Here is a 23,394-nt window from a genome sequence, read left to right as displayed (position 1 = left end):
TAAGTCCCTGGTCAATAATGTACATTCTACTTTTACCCAAGTGAAATAATTTGCAGGTATGGAAGTGGTACAGTAAAAGGAAATAAAAGCCAGAAGAAGCAAGTTATTATGACCAAAAAAATAATTCCTTAAATTTGTATAAAAATGCCTTCATTAACAGCACCAATGATTATAAATATATGGAAAGAACAATTCATAGCTGCAGTGGGCTCAAGTTCCCAACAGCCACATCACAGAACCGTTTTAGCTGTTTCAGATACAAGCTCAGTAGGAAAAAATACCTTATTTCAAGGCTTATTATTTATAATGCATAAGTGATTTATTCCAAAATTGATTCATCATGGAGGGTGGCTTGAGATCTGAGTCAGACTGATATGGTATGTTGCTCCCCCTTGGTGGACACAGAAATGAGCAATGAGAGTAAATCATTTTTAGAGCCATGCAAACCCTCATAATGAAACTGCTTTGAGGTTTACAATGGTTAATGTATGGGACACAAGGCTGGATACAAGCGAATATCATATAAACTTGGCAAAAGTTGGAAGCTTGGAAGTTGTTTCATGTTCTGGAGATTCATTTGGACTTCAAATTTCAACCAAGCTGTGAAAGATGAAAATCCACATTAACTGAAGAGAAACCAGAACAAAACATGGGTACACGAGCCCTAAATGAAATAAAATCTCCAGGCTCAGCACAGCTCCCACCTGCAGTTTTCAGAAGGAGAAGGAAATGTAATATGCTCAGTGATCAACTTCCCACTGAGGCAAGATTCACAGCTCCTGCTGCTTTGGACAGACGGAGAGTCCAGCAAAGCTCCTGTTCCAGGGACTGGTGCAGTGATATGTAAGATATGTGGGAGGGGAATGAGCGATGCTAGTAGGTTACATCTATTTTAGTCCCTGGCCACCACCATGCTTGTTCCATCAGATGATTCAAGGGCTTACAAGAGAAGAAATTCAGAATGTCTCCAGCATCTCATCGTTAGTTGTGTTAAAAGGAAAACCAGTGTGTAGTTCATCACAACTTGGTGTGGGGTCTGCTGGGGAATAGCAGTCAATCACTGCCTGTCAGAAGAGAGGCAAATGTCTTGCTTCTGTGGCTGCAGACCACACCATGAGCAGTGGCCTTCAGCCTGAGAGCTGCCCCAGATGGATGCACCCCTGCAGCTTGGAGGATCAGCCACCGCAGCATTACTTACTGCTGTCACTGGCATGAAAAAAAAATAAAATAAAATTGCAGCAACATAACCCTGAGGGAAAAAGGCTTGGAGTCTTTCTGCTGCATGTTAATTGAGGCTCAGAAGGGTGCAAGTGAGTTTCAGAATCAAAGTGGAATTAAAGATTTCGAAATTCACAAGTAGCATACAGGATTATTTCTTTGCAGAGAAAAGCTGATGGAATTAATTTTAGTTCAAACGCTTTTCCTTGGTATCAATAATTGTTTTCTAGTATTAATGCTAAATGTAATTTAGCTGGCTTTTGGTTTGGTGTAGTTACTTAGAAAATCTGTTTACAGACAAGAAATGATGTGAAACTTTTACAGATGGACAGATTAATATCCATTAGTGATCCAGCAAAATCTGTTTGATAGCGCTCCTCCATAAATATGATTTTCCTTTGTTGGAAAATCTGTGCAGTTGATGGCAACACTGCATACCTTCAATGAAGATCAGCTTCAGTATATGTAGTCTGTATTACTTATATTGTAATATTTGTAATGTATTGCTGTTCTGATAATATCTGTCCCAGTCTGTGCACCTGTTACTAAAACCTAATTTTATAATACCTATGTTCCTATTTTTATTCAATCCATTTTAACCGATCCATGTTTTGAAATACAGGCACAGCAAAAAAATTAACCATTTTGTAATTCATTGTATCCAAGCTGGAGAAAAGCATATATTGATGGGGAAAATATTTTTGTCTCTCGATAGCAGTAAAATTACATACAGAAGATTACACACAAATTTTACTGCGATTGCTGAAATCTCTTCCTCTTCTACATTCCTCTTTCCTGTCCCAGTCGTTCCAGTCTATGAATATGAAGTAATGAATACTGTCTTCTTGGATTCCATCACCACCACTATCATGACCACATGGGAAATCCCTAAAACTCCTTTTTAGTTCATTTTAATTTTAATCTTTAATTTTTCCTTCAGGTATGAGAGAGTGCACTTGAGAGAGTGCTGGTTTTGATTCATTTTTAGACATGGGAAGTTGTTTCCTTGATAAAAAGTGTCAACAGGAAAACCCACAAGGATTAACCTTCCTTCCCAAAGCACTCAATGGAATCCTTTCAGCCCCTTCTCATCTGTGCTGAAGTTGGTGCTGGGTGTCTGACCCAGTTCTCTGCAGGCAAGATGGGGCACAAGTTATGTAATATATTTTATAAGCTATGGTTTAGTGTTAGACATGCAAATAGAACTGCTGGAAGTAAAATACAATTTAATAATGAAATGTGGCCTATGTAGTCAGTGTGAGGCTGTCTTTCTAGCTTTAATTGCATATTGCTTTGAAGATTGAACCAATAGTTTTTGATCCTACTCATTACTAGCATTTAGTCATCATGTACCCTGCATCACCTTCGTCCCCTGTGTAACATATAAGGAGAAGCAGACCCCAAGGAATTCACCAAAATAGTTTACAGAGTGGGAAGCTGCCTAAGTTAGCCAACTTGAAATGTTGAGGAAAAGTGTAGTTTCTAAGAAGAGTGAAGACTGCACCTGTCAACAGTGTTTACCCTCGAAGGAAGTAATGCAGAAAAGTGTTTCAACTTGGGAAAGCAGAGATGTCACGGTCTGTGGTCCAGAAAGAGGTCTGGGGAGAAGAAAATTCTGGTCTCTGATTAACTGACATCTTTTATGCATAGTGAAGCACCTTCAGAAGACAGTGTCAAGTTAAACTTTTACTTCCTGCAAGACCCTAAATCCAAGCTTCTCCTTTTTGCAGGCTGAACTTCATCCTTCTTCATGTGGTTGGACACAAATGCATGCCTACTGAAGTTACTGCAATTAAGTGCTCATGTTCCTCCTTGTTCTGGATTTTGTTCTGAGTTAGGTCCTCTTCTACAAAACAACAAATTGAGGAACAAAGAATTTCTCCTGCTCTGTCAATCCCACTGCCATTCAGCTAGCTGATCAGCAACCAACATTGCAAGGCACACATTTATCCAAAGGGATTTCAAGTCATGGAAAATGTTACATAGGGTAACTTACACAAGAAAGGCAGGAAGATGTTTCCGCAGTCCTATAGGCTCTTTACATTGGTGCTGAGGAAATAGGATGAAGAGGTTATTGCAAATTTAAATGAGATGTGTACATTTTAATACTTTGGTTTTTTGTTGGTGTTTTTTGTTATTGTTGGTTTTTTTTTGAGAAGTCATTATGGATAGATAGTGTAATCTATGCGGTATTGAGTTAAAATAATCAAACAACTTGTTTGTGGTAATTACATTGTAATTTTGCTGAGTAACTTTGTTGTCTATTTGGAATTTCATAATACTAGTATTTTCAGCACAGTGGGGTTACCTTGCTCTTTCTCAGCCAGCAGAACCTAACACATCAAGATGAAATTGCAGAGTTGTGATGGTTTATGTACTGCTGACAGGTAGCTTTCCCTTTGCCATTTGATATAGGATTTTGTGAAATTTTTCTCTTTAGTCATAAGAAGTGAAAAATGCTAAGTTAATCTATATGTTTTCAAAGGTCTAGGCATTTTGTGAGAGGATTGTATCCACAAATCAAATATTTATTTATGCTTTACTTACGAAAATAAGAAAATGCTAAAAGAATTGGATTTTGGTGAGTAAATGGTGTTTTCTAATATCTTCCATCTCTTCTCTAAACAGCTGCAACAAAAATTTCATACCTATCTAGTGGTTTCACTGGCCACATTTCTTCTGGGGTACTACAGGAAAGGGAATATTGTTTCATAGCTTGTCAGCTTAGAAATACAACCCTGTTCTTGGCAGTCCACTAACAAACATTTTTATGTCTCTATAATATTAAATTATTGGATAATTAGGTTTTCTACAGAATGCTGAGTAAAGAGCCTATAAACTATATTAAAAGGAGATGCCTTCTGAAGGAGTAGCTTTTTAAAGTCTAGTTTCTATTCTTAATTGAACCGTTATACTTATTCATTATGTATGTAGTGTATTTTCCTGGGGAGTGATTTTTAAATAGTCTATTTACATGAATGACATAATGGATTTCTAGCTAAATTTCACTACTGTTCTATTGTTAATTTCTTAAGAACATAAAACCCATCATACTTAGTCAGATAGTTCAACGGTCTGTCTGGCTTACGGTTAAGTCCCTGACAATGGCAGTGAAAAACATTATTTAAGGAGGGAAGGTACGTTTGAGAACTTTCTGTCATTTGTTGCCCTCATGTCTGCTCCAGGCCAACAGTTCCAGCAGTAGGAATATCAGAGGGTATGTCCCTGGACCATCCTATTATGCCTGAATTTCCCTAATTCCTTTTTGAACCTGTTAGTTCTCTGTGTGCCTCTAGAAGGCTCCAGAAAATCACTGCCCACTGTGCAGAGAAGTAATTTCTTTTATATGTGCTAAACTGATTTCTTGTGAATTTCAGTGAGTACTTCCTAGTTTCTGTATTCCGGATGTGATGAACAGCACTGCATTCACCTTGCCCATTTTTCTGTAAAGTTCACTCATATCTGTCCTCAGCCTTTTCTTCTCCAGCTTGTAAAGTCCTAGGGTTTTATACCTTTTTCCTAAGATACCTGCTGCTTCCCTTTAATCATTTGAGTTGCTGTTCTCTGTACTTCCTCTTGATCTTCATGGGATGTAGAGGCTAGAACTGTACATGTTATGTGGTCACACCAGAGTTTCATACACCTGTAAAATAATAGTCTATGCCTTGTTCTCCATGCCTAATTTTTTTATTTTTTTTTTTCAGTTTATTTTGGCAGGAGCTGTAGATGCAATTTGAGCCAATGACTACAGAGAACTCTTGATGATGACTCTGAGATCTCTGTTTTAAGTTGTGATGGCAATTTCCGAGTTCAGAATTGTGTAGGCATAGGTTTTTTTTTTGGTTTGGTTTGATTTTTTGCTTGTTTGTTTGTTTTCCTATATGTGATATCTTCTATTTGTGTACACTGGGGATCATCTGTCACCCTTTTTACCACTCATTAAATTTTTATGCCATTCTGGAGCTGCTCACCATCAAAGTAGCATTTGATCAAGAGACTTTAGTAGCTTCAAACTTGTCAGTTTCCCCATTCACAATTTTATCCAGGCCACTGATGAGTAAAACTGATGCAAACACTGATCACCAGGGGATCCCACTGCTGACATTTCATCCTGAAAAGCTGCTTCCTATTCTTTAATTAGATTTCAGTCTATGGAAGGACCATATCCCCACTCACCGGCAAAAGCCTTTGATATGGAACTTTCTCAAATACTTTCTGAAAATCCAAGTATATTATTTCCATTGTATCTCCTTTATCCCAGTGCACATTGCCACTGTTAAAGAACTCCATCAGGGGAGGCAAGATTGCTGTTTACAGAGGTCATGATGGCTCTTTTCCAGCAGATTGCCTTTAACCAGGTACCTAGTGATCTTATTCTCAATTATAGACTCAGCAACTTACAAGATATGAAAGCAGACTCACACGTCTGTAGTTCCCACAGTGCACCCTAGGGATATTTTTTGTGGATGGGAATAAAGCACTGATTTATTGGTGTAGCTCTATACTGAAAGTCTATAAATTTAGTTTCTTCATCCAGACACAATTTCTAAAAACACTAAGTCATGAAATCACATTACCACTGGAAAAATCAAGTGAATATTAGGTGACAAAAGCACTTCAAGAATGTTTTTGCTTCCTCTTTTTAAATTCTCAAGCCACCTAACAATTGCCTGACTATTTTTACACTGTTTCCTCAGCAGGGAGCATGTAGACCAAGTAAAGGCCAAGACAGGATTTTACAACCATACTATAAAACTATGGAGAGAGGATTTGGTAATAGAAGCATGTGATATTCACTTAGCAGTAAAGACACTCTTGAGAAGTAGAACATAACATCTAATTTCTTTATATTTGATTAGTTTTGATAGCCATTGCTTATACACGTGAACTGTATTGACCAGTACGATAACAGAATAATGTGCCGTGGTTGGCTGAGATGCTACATCAGCATAAAAAGCATTTAATCTCTTTGGACATATCAGCAAATAGGTAGCAATTCTTCCCATTACTGTCTGAAAAGCTGTCTTCTGTTGAATAGAACATAAGTAATCACTTCATTTTCATGTCAGCTCCTAGAGATTTGAAGCTTAATACAACATCATCTGGAAAGTTTGCTTGTCTGGAAGTGTCTGTGCATTCATTAGTTGCTACTGATGTAAATTGTTAAAGATGTTGCCTTTGACATACAGTACTTTATGTGAAGATATGAAACAAGATTAATCATATTCTTCACCTCAGTGCCAACCACCAGACTGGCTAGTGACATTTAGAGCCATGCTTCAGAATAATAATAAAAATGTTCATAGGTCAAGAAAATCCATTTTGTGTAGTTTTAAATCTGAGAAGCAAACTTAGAGCAATAAATGCTTTCTGTTAATCAGATTTCAGAGCTGAATGGCTCCATAAACTTACCAGAGCCAGTCAAAAATATACTATTCCATTGCATAGTTAGGAGTCACCTATAAGTAATAAACCTGTTTTATGTTTTTTATCTGGTAATAGGTAAAAGCAATCTGAAATAACTGTCATTGTGAGTACTCCAAGTCTACTGAAGTGCGAAATAAATGGGGTTTTGTAAATTCTATTTTATATTTTCACCTTGTGTTGTGATGTACTAGAAAGAGGGACCCGTGGTCTGTTACTATGTCTAAGGAAAGTGCTGATTAAATTCTTTCAATGAGAATGAAAACATTGATTTAGTCTTGCCCATGGGATTAGTCGACAGAACAACAATTAACATGAGTTGCTACAACCAAGTTACTCAATATCACTCTAATCATAACATTGGACTGTGGAAAAAATGCTTGAGCTGCATGGAGTGAGCAAACAATTTGATTAGGTGAAGATTGATTCAAATAGCCGATAGCTAAAAAGTGCGACATTGAGCTTGTGATCTGCAGCTGTATCCCCACTGTGTTGCACTCATCAGCAACCTTCAAACTTCAGTCCAGGTTGAACAGCTGAAATTCACAGCACTGCTTCACTTGAGCTAGAGATTTTTAGCAAGATCAGATTTATAGTAAGGTGGCTGTGGTAGTATACCATCCTTTTTGGGCAACAGTGATCTTTATATTCATATTACAGATCTGCAAAGCTTTAATATTTAAGAAGTCAGTGCTCCATACACAGGTCTTGCACAATTTAGGATTCGTTCCAAGTGAAAATCTACTTCTGTGTGGGAGGGACTGCAAAGGGCTTAGGCTGTGCTATTGTTTAAAAGTGATGTGTTAGGAGGTGATATAAGAAGCTACAGCTACTAGTGAGAGAAGAAAAAAAAAAAAAAAAAAAGCTGTCATGAAGTTGAGAGAAGATTAGATGTCAGTAAGAATGTGTTTGACATAAAAGAGGAGGCCAGTACATTCAAAAAATGTGTATGTAGGAATATACCTAGTGTGTCTATGTTATCTCTAGCTGCACTGGTACACAGTGCTCATGACTACCGAGCCAAGCCAGGAGTCAGTTAATCAGATATGTGACTACCCTTCACATTACCTTCATACAATATGTTTCATTTGTGCAAGTGCAAAGGAAGTAAATTCTGTGTAAAAAGCCAGAGTGCTTCCAGTAATTTCAGCTCTTCTTCAGTCCATCAGAGTGTACATTTAGAGATAAAGTCTGTCTGTACATGTATATGCAAAAGACAGAGTCCTCTGGAAAATGAAAAAGTCTCCTTCACTGCTTCTACCTTCAGCTGGAAATGTGAGATATAAGTCCTACAACTGGAAATCCTGTTTTCTTAAATATGCTGATTAACCGTGTGGTTCACTGCAAAAATTTAATTTGGTACAGGAAAACAGACAGATTTTAGTAGGCCAGGTATCGTTGTAACAGACTGTTATAGACTGAAACTGAAATATATTCATACTTAATTTTACCAAGAAAAATATGGGCAGCAGACACATTTGCATAAATAGAGTTCTGCTTTTGAATGACTCCCAAGTAGAAAAAGTGCTAAATCAATGACAAAATTATTTATTATTTCATGTATCACTGTATAGTATGGGATAAAGTGAGGTAGTCAGGGGAAAATATCCCCCTACTGCAAAAAAAAAAAAAAAAAAAAAAAAAGACTCCAAAGTCAACAGAACCACCTCAGATTAATCCTGCTCAGAAAGAGAAGACCCTTTGAGGTAGTGTGGATCTACAGGACTTACCACCAGCCCAAGAACATGGATCTGAAAATATGCTGGAGTAGCTACCCTTCAGGACCACAGAGTCACAGAGTCAGATAAAGGTTGAGGTTGTCAGGGATCTCTGGGATCATCTGAACCTTTTTTTTTTTTTTTTTTTTTTTTTAATATCTCCATAAGTGGGGCTACAAAACCAATATAAGCAACCTGTTCCAGTGTTTGACAATCCTCACAGATAAAACAAAAAAAAAAAAACACAAACAAATATGTTAAATTGCATTCAGAGGGTATTTCCTGCCTTTTAAGTTGTTCCCATTGCCTCTTTCACTGGGCACTGCAGAGGAGAGTCTGGCTGCTTTGCCTTTATTCACACTGATCAGGTATTTATACAAGTGCATAAGACTCCCTGAGCCTTCTCTTTAAGAGAATGGTGTAGGACCCAGCAGTTGGGTCCCATAGAAAGAGTCTAAGCAGCCAGTTTGGGGTAGATACCTAACTTTCAGATGGCTGAAGGTTGGTCATGTGAATTATGGCACTTATATTTCCTTTGTTTGATTAGCTAGTTCTTCATATAAATACTTTGAAATAATGCCACGTTTATGGTGAAGAGATGTGATTAAGGAAAAAGCTTGATATAGAAAAAATGTATATATATAAATGTTTCACTTTTGTTTAAGAATACTTCCTGGATTGCCAAATATCACATATCATTGTACTACACTATGGCAGTAATGAAAAATTGCTTTTACTGTGCGTATACAAAGATTGATTTTCAATCATCATTCAGAATTTGTTTCACCCTAATAAAATTTGTTTCACCTTTTAAATTAATTCTGTATTTTTTAACATGGCTTCAAACCCTGATCCTACAGGCTGCTTTACATAAATATAAGGTTATACCTACATGAAATGGCTTCAAGAAACAAGATCTAAATGCTGTTATCTGAATTTCCAGTTATTAAAAAGTTAGATGTTTTTTAGAAGAAGATGGAAACAGTTTAGAGGCCATGAGAACTGCCATTTCTGGATAGACAGATTTAAATAACAGCCATTTGCATTCAGCTCGTGTTCTCTACTGTGGTTATTGCTCATATTTAGTGTTTTACTTCAACAGTATATTGCAGGATATTCCCATATTTTTACTTCTTTCTGTAGAACGTGTATTCCATCATAATGTAGAATTCATATTAGCACTACTAGTAGTTTTTAAACAATTTCAATGAATACATGCTGTAACTAGTAATGTTGTAATTTCTAGGAACAGTCGCTGTTCTTCTGAGGGGGTAAAAAAAATGTCTCTAGGCAGCAAAATGAGATTTGCCACTTGAAAAGCACATACTCTTCTCTGTTGAGGCAAGGGAACATTCTGATTGTCAGGCTGGCTTGCAGGAATGCTAATTACATTGATGTTGTAATCCCATTGATTTTCATTGTAGACCTGCTAGAAAAAAATGCATATTGACTTTCATTGTAACTATATCTTGTCTTTCCAGTCTTACTTCAAGAGAATGCATTTTTTTTTCAAATTTGTTTTTTTGGAACAGGCAGATTTTGAAATGATGCAATCATTCAGTGCATATACATACACATGTCATGCACTGCCTTTAAATTAGAAGTAGTTGGTTAATTGTTAAAAATAAAATAGTATCAGCATCTGGTTCCTGTAACTATTTCAGAGAACCTGTTCAGACTTCAAAACAGTCAGCTAGTCAGAATCCAGATATTTCACCACTACTGATAGGATTTATCAAAAGTTATAAAGGAAATCAATGAGATTTCCTGTTCAATTAGCACCTGTGAAATTACCATTCCCACCAAGCCAGCATGACTGTAAGAGTGTGCATCTGTGTCAGCAGGTTACTCTAGAAGATGGGCAGAATGTGAGCTTTCCAAGTAGTGAACCTCATTTCGCAGCAGTGGTGTGAATATTCTTTAGCTTGATTTTTCTTTTTTTCCCAGGAGTTATGAAAACTACTGGAAATTTTAATACTTCTAGTTTAAGATAAGATTATCCACCCTATTTATAGAAATTGCTAGTTGGTCTAGTACAAATGTGACTGAAAAAAAAAGTATCTCATTTGGAATGGATTTAGGAGGAGAAGGGGTTACAACACAATATAATACGTGTGCTATATATATGTTTTTATGTATGTGGTACATACTCCATAGACAATCAAGCAAACAATCAAAGAAAAACGTGCATGTTATTCAAGACAGATAAAAGTGAATATAAAACCAGGGAAATCTGAAAACAATTTTCTGTAATCACACTGAAATCACGCTGAACTTCTGCAGAATGCCATGTCTGATTAGCAAATTTACTAGTATAGCTGGAAAACTACTGAGTTTTCTTGTATTCTTCAAAGAAATATTTCAATCTGCACCTGTGAAAGGGAGAAAAGTGCATGGATTGCACAGGGTTCATTAGCAAATGAAAGGGTTTATTTTGAAATGCAATTGGGTTGATAATTTTATTTTTTAAATGCTTAAATTATGCTTAGATTAGCTGTGCTGTGCCATAACCATTTACAGTGACTAGAAGCAAAGGAGATAGTTCCACGATTGCACAAGTCTCCTCCAAGTACAGCTGCCTAAGTCCAGATCCACAAAAATCCTTGGGATTTGTAAATAGAACTTGGAATTACATATCTTTTCAGTCTGCAATAGAAAAAAACAATTATTTTTGTACAGTGTTAGGGGCTATGGTTTCTGTATCTGCCATTCATTATTTGTGAAAGTATGACCATATGTCAATTACTTTGTAGCGCGACCTGAAAGTTTATATGAATTTATCTTCTAGGATAAATCACAGAATCACAGAATTTTCTAGGTTGGAAGAGACCTCAAGATCATATGTAGTTTAATTTTTGTGAAAGTTCTTTTTGTTGTTGTTGCTGTTTTTAATGCTACTTCATAATTTCTATTTTATTCAGATTAATCTTAGTAGTGTTTAATTGGCTATGTTATATAAAATGGTTAATGTCACTACCCAAACATGGTAAAAATGTCATTTTTCACAGTGCCAACTTGAAATTTAAAAATCATTTTCCACCTAAAGATTAATATGTTTCTAAACAAGAGATCAGCAGATTAATTTGAGAAACTAAATTCCCCATACTCCTTACTGCAACATAACTTATAAGTTTATTTTTTTTTTCACAAAAGTCATATTTCTGCTTGAAAACAAAATAGAATAAATGTAATGCATATCACTGAACTGTTGAATGCTGTAACTTTTGAATAATTAATGGTATAAGCTCAGAGGAAAAAAATTAGTTTTGGTGTTTAGATGGCATGTCCTTTCTGAAATCACAATGGAGTGATGGTAATTTTCTGCTGTGGCTGAACGTTGGCCACATGCAATATTGTCAAGATTCACCTCTGTGGTGGTTATACCGTGCTAGGCAGCTAAACACCACAACCACTCTCTCACTCCCCCTCCTTAGATGAGGAGGGGAAGAAGTAAAGCCAGACCCAGTACAACCTCATTGCTTTTCTAGTTTCTAAACTCCTCTCTGGATTTTGGGTTAAATCTCCATTCATCCCAATAACTTGTAGGCGAGGAGAGCCATGGGCTTTCTCTCCTTGAGTTCGACTGTGTGTTTGGCATACATCATGGCTGTTCGGCACCCCCAGGTAGAACAAAGAACAGTGAAAGCAGGCAGGGGACATGCTGTCAGATAGAGCAAAGTCTGCTGCCCGAACAGTACATTGCTGTCCATGCTTGTGGGGTTAGGACAAGAAATAGTAAGACAGAGCAGGGAAGATTCAAGCTGGACAGCAGTCAAACACTGAATATAGGGTTGTGGAATGCATTCAGAAAACATTTGTTGGGAATTACATGGATTTAGTTTATGTGTTTTGGGATAGAGGTTTTTCCAGGTCATCTGAAACCTTATTTTTTTATAACAGGGATCCGTAAACAGTGTGGCTTCATTGTGGAAGTTTGCTTTCCAGGCCAGTTCCATTAAAAGCATCTTGAATGTGCCTAGGGATGCTATTAATGCCATTAATGTTTCTGAGTTCAGTACAAAGCAGCTCTTTATGGAGCAGTACTAAAAATACATATATTTTTTCTGTCTACAGCTTTGCAGATAAGAGATTTTAGATATACCTTTCTTGTTGAGTTTAATACTAAACATGTTTGCTCAGAATAAAGTCCAACAGTCCTGCCTTGGATGGTGAGATGAAGTGAACACTAAGTAAAAGAGCATGACAAAATGGACAAGCACTAACTGGTCATTCTCCCATCACATTTCCCCAGCTTCTGGCTGCTTAGGGACTTTGTATATCAGAAGTTGTATTTTCCTTTAATTGTATTCCTGTTGGATAGGTTCCCTCTTTAACAAGGTCATATGTGGTAATTCCCCAGACATTAATCCCTGGGTTTTGCACAGGGAATTTACAAAGGTATCCATTCTGTGCAAACAGCAGAATGAAAAATTCTCCAAACTAGAGTAAAGCAAATTATTCCCTGACTAACAAGCCTCCATTTCAGACACAGCATCATATATATATCTATATATATGTATATGTATATATATATATGTATATATATATAGATATATATATACACATTTAAAAAGCTAATCTTCTTTCAGTGCCTGAGCCAGCATCTCCATGAGCTCCTGCACTATGCTGGAAGTGTCAGTTTTCCCAGAGCTGGGTCAGTGTAGAAAATCCCTCTGGGTGTCTATCAGAGTGATGTGAATCCCACCCTGGGGCTGCTGGCCGGCATGGGGAGATGTGTATTTTCAGAGAGACAAAACCTCTGTGTGAAACTGTACAAGGTGAAGTTGGCCTCTGGAGACTGTCATGTTCCTGAATCCGTGAGAGGGTCTGCTGACACCTCTCATAGGAAGGGAAGCTGTGTCTCACATCCACCACTGCACAAAAACACCTTATGTGTTTAAACAAACAAAAACAAAAACAAAACAAAACAAAGCAAAAAAAAAAAAAAAAAAACACACAACAAAACAAAAAAATAAAGGATTTTATCATGTTGTGAAGTTGTGAAAAAAACAAGCCCTGTGAGAACATAGCACATGGATGGCGCTTCGGTGGCAGACCACCGAATGGTTGTCCATATCTATCTAACCAGCTCCTATAAAAATAAACTCATTAAAACCTGAAGAAACAGAACAAACCAGGAAGAGAGGTATGGATGGCATGGGGAACAACACGAAGAAACAGGAGGATGAAGCCTAGATTGCTTGGTGGGGATTTGATGCGTGTATTGGCATTAATTACTGCAATATCAGAGGTCATCTGTAATCCCATTGTCAGGGTTTGTGTTCGGCACAATTACCGTGCTGTGCTAAGTACAGCCAGAGTAATCTCATTCCAGAAAATGAGGAGCTTGGAGATAGACAGGATTGCAGATGTCTAAAGCAGATTTGTTTTCTGCATGCCTTCAAATTTGCATCTGTTTGTTTTGATGACGTTAGCTAGAGAGAAACCAACAGAGAAAATGAAAGCTATATATTCATGCTGCAAAATCAGACATGCTTCATTGTCAATAACAAGAAATCTTTTTCTTCTGTTTATAGAGGCATAATCTTCACATTTTCAAGTAATTTTTAAACCATTTGGAGGTTTTTCTTAATTTGTGGACTGACATAAATGTAGTCATCCAAATTAAATATACTCAAGTAACATGTTTACCCAGTGCTTTCTGCTTCTTATCTCCTACAAGTACTAATTTTTTATCTTGAATTGGTTTCTCCTTCCCTGTTAAGAGCAGGAATCAATGACATATCTGCCTATTCTTCTTTATGAGTTTAGAGATGCCAATATGCTAAAGGTCATATTTCCTTTTGCATTTAGTATTTTTGTTAAGCTAGGGATATATATTTATTTATTTATTTATTTATTTATTTATTAAGAGACTAGGGTATAAACACGGAACTCATCTTCTCATCTTTTATCTGGGGGCCTTGTTGAACCATATACCCCAGGTGTACAAGTGAAATCTGGACATCTGGACTAAATGTTACTTGCTTTGTGGTGCAAAATATTATGTTGCATTTCAGACCTGGTTATGCCTGAGATTATAAAAGGAACATTCGAGGGAGTTTTATAGCCATTCCATCTTCAGATGGGTTGGTGGGAAGATCTCCAAAGAACTGAAAAGATATAAATGAATCCTTAATTTCTTCTGTGGAGTTGTTGACTTTTGCCATCTTTCAATGGATCCATTATAAAACATGTACCTACTTTGTGGTATAGTTTTGCACTGTGTCTTCTTCATGGCCAATGGGGTATTGTGGGCATAGGTTTGTGTTTTTTAATGAGATTTAGAGAAACATCAATACAGCTTTATTTAGTGAATAACAATTGCCACTATAGGACTAAAAGCAAAATTGCTTGTTAGTATTTTGCTATTCAATGACATTAAAAGTAACAGCTCCAGATGACAAAATCAGCCTTGTGAATCTGTATCAGCAACCTGTCACACAGCTTTTTAATTGCTACTACCTGATTTTTTAACTTTTTTTTCTTTTTTTTTTTCTTTTTTTTTTTTTTTTTTTTTATCAAGTTGATTGTCATACCCCAGTGTGTTCACATTAACTAATAAAATTGGTGACTGACGTTGACCAGGCTGAATTGCACAGTCACTGTGGTGGTATTATCACTCCCTTGGAGACTGCAGCTTGCCAAGCTGTCATGATTTTTTGTTAAATGAATTGTTGATTTAATAGTAGCAGAGATATAACAACAAACCAATGTGGCTTGTACCTGTTCTGCAAACATGCATATCTTAGTTTTGTTTAAAAGACAATCTCCAAAGGCTGTTTCTGCTTGTTTTCTCCATTGTTAGAAGTCTATAGCATATCACAGCCATGAAGCACTAAAAGGAACAATTGGTATCTTAAATTAAATTACCGTTTGTGGCCCAAATTGAGTATCTTTGTACAGCAGCTAGTCTGTAAACAGTTAGTCACTGATAAAACATGCTTGATAGAACCAGAGGCAGGTGATTCAGATGGTAGTTTTCAGGCAAAGTACATTTCTTGGGAATTTGGAGAGTAATAGTTTCATTATACCTTTTGTAAGGAGAAAGCATGACTCACAAATCTATTTGGCCTACTTGGAAAAAGTTAATGAGCCTATGGGTAAAGAAAGTCCATTTTCTGTGCAGTATTTGAAACACAAAAATGTGTTCAACTATTTCCTTTCAACTGATAAAAGAAAGTAAATTGAAAAGTTTTCCTGTAGAATAATGTCTGATTAAAAAGAAAGAACACAAGGATGGGTAAATGGGCAGTGATAACTGTGGAAAGAGCTTACTTGTAGAGTCATAGCAAAACCTTCACTGAAGTTCAATATCTTTTGGAGGAGCAAGGTAGCAAAATGAAAATTTAAGAAATGTAATTAGCATTTCTAAAATGTACTGAAGAGTTTTATAAAGATCTTGAAGTACCAATTGACCTGGCTATGAAACAGAAGATTAAATTCAGTGTCATCAAGCTTGAGATAAGACTTCTCAAGAAAACAAGCCATTACTATGCATGCATCTAACATCTCAGGAGTAGATAGATTTGGGTGGGCTTCCTAAGGGTCCATATGCCAGGCCTGTGCCTAGAAAGTTGCTTAATTTCTCGGCAGTGCTATGTTCATGGCAGTAGGATGGTATTGCAAGTCATGGACCTGTAAGCATGAGGCTTAACTGAAATTTCCCACGTAATGAGAATAATCTAATTTATATCATGGCAGAGAAAAAAATCTTAAAACATATCTTAGTAGTGCATACATACATATTATGTTATAGAGCTGATATTGTTTAGAAAGTAATACCTATTCTACTGTTTCCTACACATCTCATTTTGTTATGCTTGGACTGAACACCAATGTAGTATCTTAAAGACTAGCATCTTTAACTTCTAGAAGTGATGAATATGGGATTAATTCACACTGAAAAACTGACAAACATGATAAACCAAGACTGGAACTGCAATTAAAGTAAGTTTGTACAATGAAGTACCTATTCCCTGAAGGTAGGGAGTTGCTTTGGATTTCAGGAATCAAATCCTCTTAAATCTAAGGGAAGGTAAACACTTTGACCATATATGGACATATAGCTGACAAAGCACAGTAAGTGTTGTACTTGGTAATTTATCTGCCTTCAATGTAGAAGAGAATATTTGCATGTCTTCTGAAAGAAGTTCACACATATTTCAAGTACTGTTTAACACATACCAAGCATGAGAACAAGAATGCCTTCAGCTGAAGTCTTACACAGTTCTGCACCTAAAAAACTAGAAATCCTTGTCTCTTCTGACAAATTTGGGACATCTATGGGAGACTGAGGGTCTTGGTGGCAAATAAATGTTCTGCTTTTGAAAATTATCTGCTAAGGCCAGATACTCCTACTCTCCAGCTCAGTCAAAACTGACCCTGATACATGCTGGGGTCCTGTCCTCATGCATATGATTTTCCTGTTAGGTCACTGAGTAATGCTAGCAGGGCTGTCATGGGCCCTCATCCTCAGGACAAGACATAATACAGCTGTATGCTCCACGTCCATGTGAAAATACCTGCTATGCCTCTACACTGCCTTTTTAAGCTCTTCTTAGAGACTTCTCTTCTGTTTCCACATCTCTTCTGTTTCCCCAAATCTCTAATTTTAAATATTTATCAATCTATACTTGCTATTTGTAGTGATGAGTTTCATGGCAAGGTGGAATCTGTCCTGTATATCCCTGTGAGTTTCATGTTTATATATATACATATAGACACATGTCTGCTTTCTTTTCCATTATGAAATGATGAAGATGTCCTAATAAGTAAATTAGATGAACAGATTTCAAAAACATAGTTAAGATTCCATAGGTCTTCCAATTTTTAAGTAACAGTTGATAACACAGTGAAAAATTATACTTTCCCAACAGACATGTTTTTTTTTTGTTGTTTTTTTTTTTTAATACTTCATATATTGTACTTGCCTGTACTGGTGACAAGGAATTTGTTTTCTTCTGGCTCTTGTATGCATCTGGCACAGCAGCAGGAGAGTGAGCTGCATTTTGTTGCATTTTGCGTAGCATTAACAGAGTTATTAGTCAAGTTCTGATTGCATCACCTTCATTGTTGGGAAGTATGTGATGCAAAAACCTAAAACTACAGTTTTAAACTCTAGGCAAGTTTAGTGGGCTGTGCTTGATATTATGGTACACATGTGCTTGATATTATGGTACGGTGTGGTGCACGTCAGTCATTAATTTCAATGGGGCCAAGGTTTCACTTGAGCTTTTCCTGGAAGAAAAGCCGGTTTCTCATTTGAGAAGTAACACATTTGGAAGTCACCCATGGGATTTTACTTTCTTCTTTCAGAACCCAAGCACCTGCTTACCCATGGTCTTTCCTCTGTAAACAACTTAAAGCTGCAATTTAGTTTTATTTGTCTCCATTATCAGTAACGCGCAATACCCAGGGATTGCATTGCCTAGCACTGTCTCCCTGCCTCAGCTTCTGCTGAGAAGAGCAAATTGTGCCGGTCACTCCTCCTTCTCTGTGCCTTTAAATTAATGAAGAATTAAATCATTTGTGACTTTCTGCCCATATGGTGTAAGGATTTCATAGTAGTACCATTTCAGAGTTCATTCCTGGACAGTGCTTAAGGTGAATGCACTGACAGGCTTCTGAGAAAGACTAAAGTGTAAGTAAATATCTTCTCTGTTCTGTTGAGTTTAATGTTGCCAAGGAGCAGTTGACCCATGCAGCAGATCTTTTGAACAACTGAGCAGATGAACTGCTACATTTCATACTCCTGCAGTGTACTTCTCTTGATATTGTGCATCAGAATCAAATTTAAAAAAAAAAAAAAAAAATTTACTTGAAAGTGGTTGGTGATATTTAATAGTAGGCAGGCTGACAATCATTTGGATATAAAGAATTTTTTTTTTTTTTTTTTTTCTGTTTAGATTGCTTACAATAACTGAATGCTATTGTTGATGTACCCAAGTTGGGTGGCTTCAGAAAAATATGTATGAAAAATGTCATGGCTTTAAGAAAGATTACATCAACAAGTACTGCTGTTCTGGCTGAATACCACTCTTAAAATTAGGAACATTTAAACATTACAGTTAAATACATAATTTGTGGTTTGCTCATTAGGTGCATAAGACCTTTAACTTTTTTTCAGAGTAAATGCATACTATATTTATAGATTCGTGTTTCTAAAGATGACTGCAATAACAAGTTGAAGAGTATTGGCTAAATGCTGACCTTTATAGCACGAGTAGCAATGTGGAACTTTACAGAAATTAGAGAATTTTGCTTTTATCGGCTATTTCAGCATTTGAATCAAAGAATCATTTTCTTGATGTTGGTATCTGTAAAGCACAGACAGCTCTTCAGAGAGAACAAACTAAAAGAAATGGAAATCTTTACTGATTTCATTAAATTTGTAATGGGAATAGTTACTTACAAACTATATTTTTGTACTTTTTCTTTCTTTCTTTTTTTTTTTTTTTAAAAAAAAGAAGATGCTACTTAAGTGCTTTAAATCTCTTCTAATAAGGTATTTAACATGATATTCTGGATCTATTTGTATGCTGTTTGTAATTACAACCATTTTGGACTTGGAGAAATAAATAATTTCGGTTGCATACATTTCTTCTTTCCATTCGTAGGATGCTCTGGCCCACTAGGAATAGAAGGAGGAATTGTGTCAAATCAACAAATTACTGCATCATCCACTCATCGAGCTCTCTTTGGACTCCAGAAATGGTATCCATACTATGCACGACTTAATAAGAAGGGTCTTGTGAACGCTTGGACTGCTGCAGAAAATGACAGATGGCCGTGGATTCAGGTAACAGATGGAGCTGAGGAGAAAAAATCTCCTTGATTCAATTGCCATAGTCACTTAAGAAACTGATGAAGACAAGTGGTAAACTAACAGCTAGATTCTTATTCACTGTCAGAAATGTAGCCTAGACTAAAAGGGACTATTTAGTTGCAAAACAGTAATAATCTCAACTTTGCAAGTGCACAGATCTTTTTTTTTTTTTTTTTAAGAAAAGTGTACATATGTTCCATTGTGACTTTAAGCCACAGAAGCAAATTTATAAAGACTCTTTCCAAGGAAGCAGCTTTCCACATATGCTACATTTGCTCATTAGGTCGTTAGTAGCATTTAGTAGTGGTATCTCTTGGTGGAGGTACTTTGACACACTCCTTGGGCATAATTCTAGACTGCTTTAATGTGGTTTTGGCTGTACCAGAGCCTGCGGGAATTGTGTGTCCTCTCTGCTGAGCTGCTCGGTGCACATAGGTTAAGCGTTGTGTGCATCATGCTGGAAGTAACGGGAACAGTTGTAATTAAGGTTGAAATAGTTGTTCAACCATATCTGCAGGGCTGAAAATACACATTTTTCCATTCCTGCTTGAGGATGTTATGGCTAGAATAGTTCAAATGGCAGTGCCCCCTTTGTGGGCCGGATTTCTCTGCCAGCAGCAAATGACTTTGGTATAAGTCTCATGAAGCAGTAGAATGTAAAATCTTGTGGCTGTATTTTAATGAAGGTAATGATTGCCTAGTGATTGCTATAGGTCTTTAGTTTTGTAACATTTTTATTATATATGAATTAGGCTAAGCTTTAGTGTCATCAACTGTTAATAAAAGTGATGCCAGATACTCGTGGAAAGAAACATTCATATTAATCACTACAGTCAACATGTGAATAGGGTACCTCCCTTCCAGTGAACCCGCCACAGGAAGAGGAGAAGACAGTACCTGACCATCTTATCCACCAGCACTGAGATGAGCTGTCCATATGTCTCCTGAAAGTGTCAGATACACTTTTCTCGAACCTACCTACCTTTGTGTGCATTGCATAATTTTTATTCAAGTTTTCATGCTGACTACCATTTGCAATTTTTGTGAGGGTTTCCCAGATGTTTGGGGAAAAGTGTGCAGGATTGCCTGTTCATTTTTCTTGTTTGGAGAACAGGCACAAAGCGCTGTTTGATGAAGTTCTCTGGAGCTGGTGTGGTGAGAATGCTGGGTTTTGTCAGTTCTGAAAAATGAAGCCTGTGTTCCTGTTTGTTATTCACTGCAGAGTGAAAACACAAAGGTCTTTCAACATATCTGAAGTCAGTTTTCTTCTGACTGGAGGGGGTTGGGAAGTTTGTGAAATTTATATATTGAAAAAGACCTGGAAAGAATAACACAAAGGGACTTGCGAATTATGTTTGCAGGAGTGGAAAGCTAATGTAGCTAACAGATAATGAAAAATGTCCATGTTACATTAGCTTGTGGGGCTGCTACAGGGTGTGGGTTTTATTAAAATGTGTGGAGAAAAGAGTCAGAATCATTTAGCACTGGTCCCATCTTAGATATGGCTGTAGTCGAAGGTGACCTGGATGCAGACTGCCTGCAGCCAGTTGCTTCCATGTTGGTACTTGGCAAAGCCAGCACCTGTCATTGAGGCAGCTCTCAGAGAGCTGGGCAGGTTTCTACCCAGACCGTAATTATGTGTGCCTTGGACTTTGCTCCCAGGGAAGTCTTCTCTTTGTGCTTACCTGGAAGGAAGGTTGGACCAAAGGAGAAATATTTCTACAAATTTCAGCCCAGGGCATGAGGTTTGAAAAATATGTTCCTTTTTTGGAGTTAATGACCCAATCTAGGTAGTGCCAATCCCCTGCGGGTTATTCTGTAATTTTGACAGCCCTAGTATGTAAGGACTCTCTAAAAAGCTAATTAAGTGATATGATTAATGTGTAGTAAGCTCCTAGCATTCCTTTCTTTTTCTTCTCATTTTTCCTCAGAAATAAACTTTGGTCTCTAGTTTTCACAGAACTTTCCAAGTGTGGTTGTTTTTTTTTTGGAGTTCAGGGATTGCAATATTAAAACACGTTTAAATCTTAAGAGGATTTTTTTTTCCTTTTCTGATGATTTTTCTCCTTAAAACACCTGGAGAGAGAAATCTAAATTTGATAGGGAGATGATACTTATAGATAAAAAGTAATTTTTAGTGTTCTGGAGAAATCCTGTTTTGATTTGGCAAGGATAAAGTACTTCACAAACTCACATCTTATGCACTGTGTAGTAGTCCTTTACACTGGAGCCCTGTCCTTCAAGACTGCAATATGACCCCTGTATGGGTGAACAGTTTATGCTGAGAGAAGAGGAGCACAGAAGTCCCGTATGCTATAATTACACAGCTTCCATAATGGCCAGGGAGGTGCTTCTTCAGCAATTGTGGAAACTTACAAAAAGTGAGGCTACTTGGATCTGCTAAGTTTCTGGATAACTCCCTTCTGCTCTTGTGGGAGAAGTCCTCCTAACAACAGCTTACTCTTACTTTTACTTTCTTGACCGTCTCACCAACTTCAACCTGGATCATAATTTAGAGGGTCTGCATAGGGGACCTTCTCTACGTTGGTCTGGGAGATGGAGCAGCTGGTCCAGATTATGGCACTTTGAAAAACAGTGTGAAAGTGTGACAGAAATTAAATCTAAACTTTGAAACCAGAAATTACATTTTTAGGAAATGTAAATTAACATTTAATGCAGTGAACCTGAAGCTGTGGCCTGTTACTCTATTACAGTTTCTAATGCTAGATAAATCCTAGAGGAAGCTGTTGGATAATGGGCAAAGTCCCACAAAATATGATTATGTAAAGGCCCATTCCTATTTTTGCCTTGTTCCATCATTATCAATTTTCTTTGTCATTTAATTTCTTTATTTATATGCAGCTTGACAAATGAAAGGTTTGAGTGCTTTGGTTATAACTCACTTGTAATGAGTGTAGGGTTTTTTTTTCTCTAATCTTTCAGGTGTCTGACACACATGAACTAATTAGTATGCAATTTCATTTTCCCGCATTCTCTAAATGACCTGAAAATTGAAATTGCCATTTTAAATTTACACTCTCCACATGTAATTAGTAATGGCACTACAATGCTTGTAATTGGCTTGTGATTTAAAGGGTCAGTGACCATGTTTTTGAAAGCAAATTAAAGTCAGAGTAAGTCATATCTCCCTTTTAAAGTTCTGCTGACCTCTGTTTCTCCTCATAGGTTGACACTCTGATAAAACAACACCCATATGTATTGTTCACTGCTTTACAAGTAACACTGACTTTTAATGTTTTTAAATACAGTGAGAAAAAAATAAATAAATCTCATTGGTCTTCTGTGTTTCCACAATTCTGTATTTCCTGAATTGTTCCATCTGTCAAAATGGTCACTTTGTCGTCACTTTGTCTGTTCTGTTAATATTCTTTTTTTTTTTTTCTTTTTTTTTTTTTTTCCCTTTTCAGAACTCTCTTGTTAAAAGAGCACTGATTTCTCTTTACCTTTTTGTCCTTTTGCATTCATGGCTTTAAAATATGCTCCTTCTTTTAATTCTGATTCCATTTTATCTCTACTCCTTCCTTCCACATAGTTCATATCTATGTTCTTTCCTTCAACATAGTTCACACTATATTTTTTCTAGGCAATATAGAAATGGCCATGGCAGGGTTGTTGTTTGTATTCTCTCTCTGCCATATCCAAAGTCATTTTAGATGCTTCAGTGGAATGGATCAAATCCTAAATTATGATTCTGACTCTCACATACTTACCTTCAGTCATCCCTCTTCTCCTTCTTGTCACATTTTCTCTGTTTGTACCATTTTCCTTCCCACTCACGACTGTTTCTCTGTACCATGGTCTGCTCTCCTGTGATGTAATGGTAATATTTTAATGAGAACTGCTAATCTCTAACAAAAACCTGTAAGAGGACCTTCTAAATCTGTCTCCTCTTTAGTGATTTCTAACCTACAGATCCATGCCTAAACAGTAGATTTGTTCTTCTCCCAGTTTCACTAACCAAAGCTTGTATTTAGTAACTCATCCAAACCTCATATTTCTTAACTCATTTTTCTTCTGTTCATGGCTAATTTACCTTATCCTCCCACACAACATTATCCTTTTTTGTATCACTGCAGTTATTATTCCTGTAACACACAAAGACTTCAGCCATGGTGGATATACAGAAAACGTATGAGCTGGAATGTCATGAAGAACACCATAAGACAAGATAAAATATTTCAGTAT

At 36.8% G+C, this 23,394-nt stretch overlaps 1 protein-coding gene across 2 annotated transcripts in view; it reads left to right on the top strand.

Moving 5' to 3' along the window:
* The window catches only part of EDIL3 (EGF like repeats and discoidin domains 3), a 268,921-nt gene that overhangs the window by 169,526 nt on the left and 76,001 nt on the right, over positions 1-23,394 (top strand). For both annotated transcript variants that reach the window (XM_084503482.1, XM_084503481.1), the window contains one exon: positions 18,980-19,161. In XM_084503482.1, the coding sequence (XP_084359608.1) occupies positions 18,980-19,161 (182 nt within the window). The remainder of the gene's footprint in view (positions 1-18,979; positions 19,162-23,394) is intronic.

This window comes from Aythya ferina, assembly GCF_964211825.1.
Source record: "Aythya ferina genome assembly, chromosome: Z".
NCBI classification, from domain to species: Eukaryota; Metazoa; Chordata; class Aves; order Anseriformes; family Anatidae; genus Aythya; species Aythya ferina.
This window is presented reverse-complemented; position numbering and strand designations above follow the sequence as displayed.